Source organism: Cygnus atratus, chromosome 2 (assembly GCF_013377495.2).
Source record: "Cygnus atratus isolate AKBS03 ecotype Queensland, Australia chromosome 2, CAtr_DNAZoo_HiC_assembly, whole genome shotgun sequence".
NCBI lineage: Eukaryota > Metazoa > Chordata > Aves > Anseriformes > Anatidae > Cygnus > Cygnus atratus.
The window spans coordinates 47612289-47624396 of NC_066363.1; the positions used below are offsets into that span (position 1 = coordinate 47612289).

General features: G+C 37.3%; 1 protein-coding gene across 1 annotated transcript in view; it reads left to right on the forward strand.

Moving 5' to 3' along the window:
• The first annotated feature begins 7393 nt into the window (after nucleotides 1-7393).
• SLC9A3 (solute carrier family 9 member A3) overlaps nucleotides 7394-12108 on the forward strand; it is a 52300-nt gene continuing 47585 nt past the window's right edge. The window contains exon 1 of the mRNA XM_050708903.1: nucleotides 7394-7589. Within this exon, the coding sequence (XP_050564860.1) occupies nucleotides 7394-7589 (196 nt within the window). The remainder of the gene's footprint in view (nucleotides 7590-12108) is intronic.

The following is a 12108-nucleotide window of genomic DNA, read 5'->3' on the forward strand; positions in this document are numbered from 1 at the left end:
AGTTCAGAATGAGGCAACGCTGAGGAAACTGGAAGCATGGGAAAAACAAATAAACAAACAAACAGAAAGCACACCTTGCATATGAACAACAAGAGGAAAGAATTATAAAACGAGAAACAGAGGAAAAGTGAAGTGAATAAGAGTGTATATGGTAATTACACGATAAAATAACAGGAAATAAGGCAGAACCTTTTTTTGTTTTTTGTTTTTTGTCTTTTTTTCTATCACATAACAGGAACAAGGAAATATTAACATATTGTAAGATATTAGGAATTGTAGGATAAAAAATTCAAAACGCAGAAAAGAAAAAATTACTCAGTCCATAAATACATCCCCAGAAGTAAGAGGTGGGAAAAACAAAGAGCTTAGCTGATATTCATGGGTGCCAGATTATTTCTAGTAAATAATAAAATCAATGAATGGTCACTGAATGGTCTTTTCTGTAGATTTAAATCCTGTCTTTTTTTTTTTTTTTTTTTTAAGAACTATCCAGGCGTAAATACTTATTTATCTTATGAAAACATCTGTTGCTTATATAGAGCCTAATTATTCCAAATATTGTGTAAACTCAACTGCTGATGATTTTAACTTTTTTTTTTTTTCACAATTGTATTGTTATAGACTACTGCATTCTGTTTCAGAAACCTTCTATTTCAGAAACCTTCTATGTCACCTATAATAAGAAAGAGATATTGCTCAGCTTCTTTTTCCTTTGTTAATCATTTTCTAGGTCATGAAGGTCATGTTATATGTTCATGTTAAATGTTAAATGTAATTGTTTTCTAGGTCATTTCTAGGTCAGGTTAAAAGTTACTGATGAGCACTATTGCTAGAGTCAGATGTAATGTTATTGCAATATACAGAAAATCACACTGATTCACACCAGTCACCTAGTTCTCTGACAGTGGTAAATATCTAACTGATGACTACTAAGGAGTTCAAGAACAGGATGAATATACCTCAGTTTTTTTTTTCCCTCACTATGAGCAAACTGTATAATTATTGCAGGATTTTTCTCTGAATTTTGGTTTCCAATTCCTATTACAATTTTGAGAAGCCTAGAGGTTTTGAAGGTGCCTTGTAAGCAGTTTACTTGGAATGCCTTCTTTCCCTGTAGATTATAGTCTGGAGAATTTGAAAAGAATTTCAATGACTTCCACTGAAATGCTTTTGGGCCTCTTCCTCTTTCCACTGTACCAATACCTACAAACCATTTTAAACATACCTACATTGATATAAGTGGGGAAAAAAAGTGTTTGTTTTTTTTTGTTTGTTTTTGAATAGTGTTTCAATATCATCAGCTAAATTATGACATCTATTTACATGTAAAACCAGAAAAAAATAATCCAACATAATTTATCATGGGAGAGAAAGAAAAAACATTTTCTCAAAAGGAAAATAAGAAACAGAAAAACAGAAATATTTCTTGCAGATCTATTACCACTGATAATCAAGAGTATTCAACTGATCTAAACATCATCATTTGACTCATCCTTATATATGGCCATCAGCCATTATTCATGTATGCAGTACCATTATCCAGTACATAGATCCAAATAAATAAAATAATTTAATATGACACATATGTTTTTATCTCACATTGTTTACATTTTGATATCTGCTTTTTAATGCCACTAAGTTTCTATATAATGCCTCTCTCAAAATGACACAGAGTACACATTGTGACATTATTTTCTTAGCCTTTTCTGAAAGCTCTGTGCAAGTAGGGCCAGAACGACAAATTCAAGATCTCTGATTTAACTGGAGAATGAGAATTGTAGTATGGCTCACATCTGTACTGGACACTAGTTTATCCTGGGTTATACTCCCTGTAGCTTGTGTGTTCTCTTTCAGATAAACAGTACAGCGCTGTTGAGTTAGTGTTCTCGCTATATAACAAATATTAGGAGACAGTTAAAAAAAAAAAGTAAAAATGGACATAGAAATGTAGATTAAGGAAGTTTTCTAAGTGTATAGGAAGAGAAAAACATAAAGCATGTGAAATGTTGAGATTGTATGTTTAAAATGTTTTCAGAACGTAGTAAAATTATTTTTTCTGAGTCTCGATAAGCAAAATATTAGCTGTACTTTTCAGTTGATCCTCTTTTCACAGTAAAAGTTAAATGAAGTAATAAGTAGAAGTAAAAATGAAAATTTTAATTATACACTGCTTTCTATCCTGTTTTGATATTTATATCAAGACCAGTAAGTCTGTAAATTTCTCTGGATCCCTACTATAATGTTTGATGCTTGCTTTGCTGAACATCTAATAACTACATTGGTCACGGGTGGAAAAGGCGAAGCAAGGAATTCATGAGATGAGGGACATGGGGAAAAGTAGAATTTTGCTGATGTGCAATATCATTGTGTGATGTTGATTTCCCAGGTGTTGCCTCATAAAAAATACTCTTGCAGGGAAAACTCTGGGGAATATATTTGTCTTTTGCGAACTGTCTTGGCAAAACTTTAGTACTTTATTTATTTATTTATCTATTTAGTTAGTTAGTTTGAATTTATAATTGGCCTAGTGTTTATGATTCATGATCAAATATAAAAATGAAATATTTTTTCCAACAGTATTGGAGAGTTTTTGTCAAAAAAAAAATCAATAAACTTCTTCATTTCAAGAAAATTGGGCTTCGAGTGAATGAAATGACAGACCTATTTTTTAAATAACATATTTTTTATAAAAGAAAAAATAAATACTTTTTGTAGAAATAATGAAAAAGATAGAATATTAGGGAACACAAAGGAGTAAAAGCAGTTTAGGCACTTCGTTTATATTGAATTTGAGTTAAAGGGTTCACCAAAAGGGATAGAGTTTTATCCTTTGCCTTCAGTCTACATCTTTTTTCCCCTTCTCTGGGACAGACAGCCTTGATTTCTTCTCTTGCCCAAACTCTTGAGCTTATTGAACTTTCTGTGAATCAGTCCAGCTTAACAAATCAGTAGAAATCTATTCTGATATGCTATGAGTATGAAGTCAGGTAGGGTTCTTTTGACTGTCAAATCCAAGGGGAAGAGAAAGCTGCAGTACTGGAAAAGGGTAGGAGCTGTGAGGCCCTCCCCTTCTAATTATAAATTCACAGCGCCAAAGAATGGCTGAGGTGGGAAGGGACCTCAGTAAGTCATCTGATCCAACACCCCCTGCTCAAGCACTACAGCCACTTACCCAGGACCATGCCCCAACTGCTTTTGGATATCTCTGAGGAGAGAGACTCCACAACCTCTCTGGGCAACCTCTGCTGCTTGGTCAACCTCACAGTAAAGAAATTGGAACTTAGAGAAGGAGGACTTCTAATACAAAATTTTATAAAAGTACAATGTTCTTCTGAACATAATATGATAAAATGTGTTAGGTAACTGATGCTGTGTAACAACTTCTTTCACTTTCCCATTGCCTTCTCACTGCTGATTACACAGACAGCTCACGTGTATTGTGGCCCCCTTCTGGAGGAGGCCATCCATAGTTGGTGTCATAGGTGGGGTTAATGTTTGTCACTGAAAGGTGCTTCTATCTTCTCACTCCTACTAGATTAGCTGCTAATCTCATGTAAATGGGAAGTTCATTAAAACAGCTATAGTAACAAGAACAAAACAGAAAAATCTCATGATCCTATCATATTCAAAAAGACAAGCTAAAAATAGGGGGTCTGGAAAAAATGCCCTCTAATTACTGTCCCTAGATTCAGTCTTGTCTTGAAAGGAGTCATGAAAATTCTGGCTATTTTCCTCTGTCATCCTACTTCCTAGCCAAATCCACTTTTACCTCTCTCTCTCTCATTAATTCATCCTTGATCTATTCTTCGTTTAAACTAGCAGCAATGTGTGTAGGTTATACATTACTACTCAAAGCTAATTCAGAGTTTATACTTATTTGTCAATGCTCATATAGCCAGTTAATTATAACTTCTACCTCTGAAGTTAGTACAGATGAAATGTTCAGTGTATGCTTTTTAGAGAAAACTAATAACACTTTAAATACTTCGGTTTACCTGCTTTTTTTTTTTTAACTGAAATTGTTTTTACTTTGGCTTTAAAAAAATCCCTAAGAAGTAATCTTTACGATACGTAGATCACGTGAAGGTGTACAAGACACTTCTTATTCTTTTTTCTGATCGATTATTTACAAAATATTTCCAGAAGAGACAAAATTGTAATTCTTCTAGTTACAAAAAGAAGAAAAAAAATCACTCAGGACTCACAGCCTATATATGAAGTAGAAATCTTCCTTTTGCAGTCTTTTTTGTTTTCAGAGACAGGAAATATCAGATGTTGTGTGATATGTTATTTTTATAGCAAACACTACTCAAGCTCAGGCTTTTTACTACTGATACAGAATGACGCCACAGGAAACTACTCAACGACTTCCACAGAAATTTCAGGAACATTGAATCTATGAATAAATATATAAACACAAATGTATTCATCTACAGCTATCCATTCATACATGAATATACATATGGATTGCAATTTCAGCATGTATTCATATACCTACAGATGACTTATGATTGCTGGTTCCTTTCTCTGCCCCCTCTGTGTTGTTCTAGCAAATTGCACAAGAATTCTACAATACGCACAGTCATTTGACATCCAGCCTACTTAAAAAAAAAAATATCCATAACTAGTTGGATGATAGAACAAATGTCACAAATATATCTTGAACCATGAGCTTATTGTTAAACAAAAACACAATGTTGGCATTTTACCAGTGCTGTAAACCTTGTTTTGAGAAGATCTTATGACAAGCAAAATTGTGTACTTCTGTGACAGGACCAGGGCTTTCAAAGACCTTTCCAAATTCTAAAATTCTCACAACTTTCCTTGAAGGTAGATTGCTGGGCATTATACATTCAACTGATGAGCAGATTAACATTAGCTTGTCTGTGCTAAGACAGTATTTCCATCATTTTTCCCATTTGCTAATATTCTTTACTTTCACCGGCAAATTGAGCACTCTGATTTAACTTGGTTACTGTGCTACTACAATTGCCGGAAGAGGTACTTTACCTAGAGGCAATCAAGGCAAGCTTATCCTAGTGAAGTGTCAACCTCCACTGTGGAAAAGGTCCACTGGAGAAGGTTTTCTCAAATTTTCTAGCACAGTATTCTTGATCTATGTCCCAGTTGTCCAAGCAACATAGGTTAGCTTCAGTACTTTATAATAAGGTTTATTTATAACCCAGTTATTATTTGGAACTAGATTTGGGAAGAAACATATATAAGATGGGACATGGCATTTGTGGTTCCCATTTATCAGCTGCAGCTAAAATGATGGTACTCGGAATATGTTGGGATAATAAAAGCAGTGCTGACAGTTTGCTTATTTTCTCCTAATGTCAGCAAATAGAACGGACATTAACAGTTAGGAACTACTACTAACCCCAGGTCTCAGCAACAGCTACAGAGATAATCAGCAACTACATACTAGCAACCCTAGTTCAGTTTCTATAATGGTAGTGTACCAAAGCCCTTTGTAGAACCTTGAAAAAAACTTGGGCCCAGACTCTAAAGGACATTTGAGTACCTAACTGATCCTTAAAAGAGATAAAAATAATATAGATAGGATTTTAGTTCTTGGACACTGACAGATCTTTGTCTACAGTATTTTCTAAATGTAAAGAAAATATTTTGCTGGCAAAAAAGAGCTAAATGTTTCACAAAAAGAGCTGCATATTCCATCTTCAGATTGGCTCCTAGACTAAAATATCCTACATAATTTCCTTTCCCTTAAGTAAAGAAGAAGCAGGGAAAACAAACAAACACACGCACACAAAAACAAAACAAAACAAAACAAAACAAAACAAAACAAAACAAAACTGTTTCACTGTTTGAAGAGAGGGTCCAGTGCAAGGCGTGTACTTGCTTTGAGGTAAAAACTGAATCTTCAGTGAATGAGCTCATGAGAAGTTCACTCGAGTTCCTCTGCTAAATAAGATTATGTAATAATGAAATACACCCTTTGTAACAATGACATTCCATGCAAATTAGTTTTAATTTATGGGTTAATTGATTTATAGAAGGTTTTAGCATAACCCACTTAGACTTAAAAAAAGTACTTTGCTTTTCTACCCCATGACTGAAATGATCAAAGTAATTTCTTTATCTTCTGACACATTCTTCATCTTCTGAACATTTTAAAGCGGAGCTTATCACATTCATTTTTGAACTCCTGATAAAACCAGCTGTCAAGTAAGTAAAACAAGCAGGTAACCTTTTTCCACAAAGTGGTGGACTGCACATGACAGTTGGGTTGCTTCAGAGCACATAGCAGAGGGTAGAGCTGCTGCTGCTTTAGGGTAAAGAGGGTAAAGCTGCAGCTTTACTGCCTTTTTACCTCAGTGATGATTATCCTGGCTCCACCTGCCTACAGCATATAGTATGCACCATCCAGGATATCAGGTGAATGTTTATCAGTGAGAAGGAAGGGTTGGGGGGAAGGTGACAACCTTCTAAAAGATTTTACGTTGTAACCATAAAAAAGAACAGGAAAAGAAGACACAGAGCATTCGTAAGCTACCACATCTTAACGAACAGCTGCAAGCAGATCTAAATGAAAACCCCAAACCCTGTAATTTCCCCGATCCCCGTTGGGAGAGGGGCTTTCTGGTGGACAGAGGTAAAAGCTGGTCTGAGAAATCTGCTGTACTGTCAGAGCTCAGCGAGCCAGATCCTAACACAATTTGGGAAAACGTGCATTCCCTTTGTGGCAATCGGCTGGGGCAGTGGGTCTGGCGGAGAGGCTGCCTCGTTTCGCTGCGCATCGCAGTCACCCGAGCGGAGACTCGTGGATCTGTCTCCTGCTTATCCATACCCGAGCTGAGCACGGATCCCGGGCTCCGCCTTGGACGTGCCTGCGGGAGCGCCCCAGCCTTGGCCCCTAGCACCAGAAACTCAAGGTCACTTCCTTCCAAGCCCCGTGTGCTCAGAGCCCAGCCGGGACGGCTGGCACAACCCACAGCTTGCTGTCACCGTCCCGGCGGAGCGGAGCTCCCCAGCCGGTCCATAGGGGTGCTCGGTCGGGAGTATCATCGCTACCTGCCCACTGTCAGGAAAGCTCCGCCTCCGACATTTCGGGAGCAGTTTGATGTAGGCAGCTTGGGGCAAACAACGGGACCCCAGCTCGAAGCATCTGCCTATGCACGGAGCCCCTGACCCCTCCTTGGCCGCTCCTCTCTGAGCAGGACCCGAGCCGGCCGGTGCGGCCGGTGGCCGGGGAGGAGCCACTCCGCTGCGGGCTCAACGCACCGGTGTCCCCCGCTCCGCAGTTCCTGCGACAGCTTCTTTGGGGGGGGACAAGGAACTCGCCCACAAGGACCTCGCCCACAAGGACCTCCGAAGAGGCGGGATTTCTCCGGGAAGAGGAAACGGGATTTTGTTGTGTGACTTGGAGATGAGACAGGTATCTAGTGTGGGGTTGCTCCTTGGGCTCATGGCTCTCCCAGCGGCGCTAGGACAGAGAAGCTCAGGAAGCCCTACACAACACAACCAGACTGAAGGCTTTCAGATCGTCTCTTTCAAATGGGAGCACGTCAAGGACCCTTATATCATTATTCTCTGGATCCTTGTGGCCAGCTTGGCCAAAATTGGTGAGTCCCACGTTGTCTATTAATTAATGCATACGTCCTCCCCCTTCCCCTTTTTCCCATCTACCACCACCGTAAATAAAGAAAGTTTATCATAAGTCCACTCACCCCTTTGCAGGGGGTTTACTGTACTCTGTTCTGATTTCATAATACTGCCTAACATAGTGCTTAGCAGTGTAATTTTCACCTTTCCCAGTCGGTTAAGTAGTTCATTTTCAACGCCTAGGACTCTGGCTTCTGTATCTGACTCCTTACAAATCCTTGCGTGCTTTGAAACCTTGCATTACTGTTGCTCTCGGGAAAAACTTTTTACAGACATGAAACAAGAATCGAGCCTAACTGCTTATTCCAGTTGACAATATGCTGTCCTCCTAATTTTAATTGGTAGTTGTACTAGCTATTGTCATCACAAACAAACACTGTAAATCCCACGTATGGACTTAACTTTCTCTGTTTTGCGGAGCATTGTTGAATTAGTGAAAGAGAATAAGGAAGTTTATTATCAGCTATTATCAGGTCATCTGTTGCAATATAAACCTTAGAGTACACAGAATTTTCTTCAAGAAAACAGAATAATTGAAAAGCAAGGATGTAGTCTAATTATACTGTAGTGTGAGTAAATTTGTATGAATTGTGTGACTCTTGTGTTCTGAACACCGTAAGAGCTCCAAAAGCAATCTTATATTAATAGTGCTGTTTGCTGAAATGGAAAAGTGGCTAATTGGAATGTATTTTATTTACATGATGCTGTTATCTTCAGTCATATAATCACAGAGTATCTGGAGTTGGAAGAGACCCACAAGGATCATTGACTCCAACTTCTGGTTCTACACATGATTACCTAAAAATTAAACTATATGTCTGAGAGTGTTGCCCAAATGCTTCTTGAACTCAGTCAGGCTCAGTGCTGGGACCACTTCCCTGGGGAGCCTGTTCCAGTGCTCATCCACACTCTCAGTGAAGAGCCTTTTTCTAATATCCAGTCTGTATATCCCCTGATGCAGTTTCATGTCATTCCATTGGGTTCAATCACTGGTCAAAGACCATTTATCTTTTGGATCTAAAACTAGACCACTGTCAGTTTGGCTGATACTTTCACTGTCATTTTCAAGTTTCAATAAATCATCCCTAAAATAATTCTCAACTCAGAAGGCAAGATCAGCTGAAAATCATGCTAATATACAGTACTTATATTGTTAACACTAATTTGAGATACCAGAATTATATACCATGGATTTTGCAAATGACACAGAATGAAAGATATAAACAGGTCGGGTATACTGTAGAGCATAAGCTAAATGCAGTCAGGCTTGGATGGAAAATGCTGTGTCCACATCCAAATAAACCCAAATGAAACTTTTTTTTAAAAATGAGGAGAAAGTTATGTAGAGGCTCTATTGTTAAGCATTTTTCATGGATACCTGCATCTTAGGTTTCTGTTGCTTACCCATACACGCACAGGCTAAATATCGTCATTTGAATTACTGTTGAATTACACCTATCAAATATTACAGACGATTGCTACATTATCTAGATTACATAAAAATACAGCTTTGATTTAATTGACTCTTACTGATTGGTTATATCAAGTAAAAAACTGGGGGAACGAGATACAGGAAAAAATAGTGACATTGTTGAGTCACTGTAAATTTGTGCCAATTAAACTAATACACAGGTTGTTTGTTTGAACCTTCTTTTTGAGATGCTCTTCTAAATTAACATTTGCTCTCTGTGTTATTAAGGCTTTGCTGCTTTCTATATGTACCAAAGTTATACGGAATAACATTAGTCCTGCACAGCTGTGTCAGTTCTGTGGCAGAAACCCAATGCAGCTAACAGGACTGTTAGATTGTTCTATATTTAAATTGCAATGGCCTGGATTATGATTAGCCTGGATTAAGATGAGCCATTTTACCTTGAAATCCTCAGTATACCTGTAAGTGCTTGATAAAGCACTAAGTGTTCTTGGAGTTCAGGAGCTGAATGTTGCTGGTTCTATTTTTAAATTATTTGCACTTATTTCATAGTTACACAGAGCATGTTACTTAATAGTAAGTAGTGTCTGTCAATTCCATCATTTTCCCTCCCCAAGCTCTCAAGCCTCATACTCTTTTTTCTTCACATATGTAATTACAATTCTGTACAGCCTTGTACATTGTCTTTGAAGAAGCAGTAGACAACTACTGTATTCCACTGAGGGCCTATGAATGACCCTGATTTCCCCCCCAGTCACAAATAAGATACAGATGATCAGAAATGTACACTCACTGCTCAACAATTGATTGATGCAGAAAGTATAAAGTTGTTCATATAAGTCAATGAGAAAGGGAAATCAAAATCTGTCGGCTTTTTACCTGCCTGGGTGTGTCAAGGATTCTAGAAAGTAGTCCAGAAATATAGCAGAAGATTTTGAAGGTCAATAATGTTATGCAGGACCAAGAAGATCTATAAATTTAAAAAGCAGATAGAAAAGAACTGGGGAGGAAAATATAGAATGTCTGCCACTGTGTCTCTTGATTTACTACCTGAAGGAGGGCAAACGTAGTGGAGTTAAAATGTTGTTTTTGTTCTGGATATTTCAGTAGGGGGAGTAGTTCTTATACATGAAAGCTCACATCTCCATGGCTACAGAGGACAGGAGAGATAAATTACTGGTGGAGTGCTGACTGGAAATTGGGTTAGCAAAAGGTCTTCTGGGAATTGCAGGCTGGGGGTGAAAGGAATATGAGAATACTTTGCCTTCGTTTGCATTAGAATAATCTCAAAATTTCTGTTTCTTTTGTTTCATTTTCCCTAAAAGGAATGGTTCACTTTATTATGCTATGAGGCTTGATGGAGGGCTCATTTAATAATAAATACTTGTGACTCTTCTGGGACTTATTATTCCTGTGGTGTACATCAGAAAGTAAATTTAGTGCTGTCAAAGTGTTCTGCATCAGAAACTATTTTATGTGAAATCTTCATAAGCATATCAAATATACAAAAAAGTCCTGAGTGTTCTGGGTTTGGTGTGAAAGAAGATGTATTTTTGTTTCCCTTTTTATAATTTTAATGTGAAGAATGGATCTTAAGTATTGCCACAAATAAAACTCGAGGAACAGTCTTCGTACTGTTGGCTTTCATGCACTATAGGAAATCAATTAATTTTTGTGTTACTAGTACAAAACTTCTGATATATCTCAGTGTACTGTTTTGCATATTATAATTGATTTGATTTGACCATCTTCATTTGAAATGTTCCAACTCTTTATTCTAAGGTACACAGTGTTCCACCTAATTATCTTTATTTCCTCTTTTGATAGGCTTTCTTATCACTACAAATGAGTATCCTTATGGGATAAGGCCAATAAACAACTCAAATCTGTAAAGCTAAGTCTGAAAAATATCTTATCTTCATGAAGGAGGTACATGAGGTTCATCTGAGAACCCTCCTAGTGGACTTCTTCCTCTGGGTGTCCACATACTTGTACCTCAGTTCTCCAAATGGAACTAGCAATACTAATGAAAGAAAACCATACACGCATAGGTACATGTATGTGTTTATATTATAGACTAGGTCTTTTCCTACTGTAACTATGATGCTAAGGAATGTAAGATTCTTTTATTCAACATACTTTTCAGTATAGTTCTAATTTAAGATTAAAGACACATACATACTGACCAGCCTTGCACGTTTTCTTAGTTCACTTCTTCATGTACTCTCCTACTTTATATCTTTAGTAGATCTTCAGTAGATTACTTGAAAATTACTTGAAAATAATCATTTAATAAACAGAAACGTAGAAGATAATGAACAGTGGGAGGAAAACCTGCTGCAGAAAAAGCCAGAAGTATGTGGGAAATCAGAAAACAACTCTGGATACAGGCAGAAGGAAAAGAATAGTAAGCTCAAGAGCTAAAAAAAGGGGAAGACAATAAATAGTTTCAACTCAGAGTACTGTAGAGAAGCGTTATTTTTTCAAAGACTATATCTTAATCCATGGTTATTTGGAAAAAAAAAAAAAAGGAGGTATATTTTTAGCTGGGGATAGCTACCACATGCTACTAATGATAGAATTTTCAAAATGCTAGGAGGCAGAGAGAACGTGTATTTATATTTTCATTGGTGGTTAAGTTGGGTAACTTATGAGACTTGTGGTTTATATCCTTTGGACTACTATAACATTTTTCCAAAGGACAGTTAATTGTTTATCCCAGAATAATAATAATTTAAAAAAAACATATAAAACTGAATAACAATTCATAAAACCGAATAACAACATTTACTGCCTTCACCTCTGCCACCTAGACTACTGACCTCACTGGTCTAATCAGGACAGGTCTACACAAAGGAAGTTTCATCACTGTAATTATCTCTGGCCATTTTGGTCAGCTTAAGCTAATTGCTACTGTTGAAATGTTGTTTCAATTTTTCTTCATCATTCTGTCCCATGTTTGCACAACTAGCAGTACCCATCTGAGAGATAAAGTGGTCTCACTATGGCATCTGCCAGCTCCTTCAGCATTCTTGGGTGAATTCCAT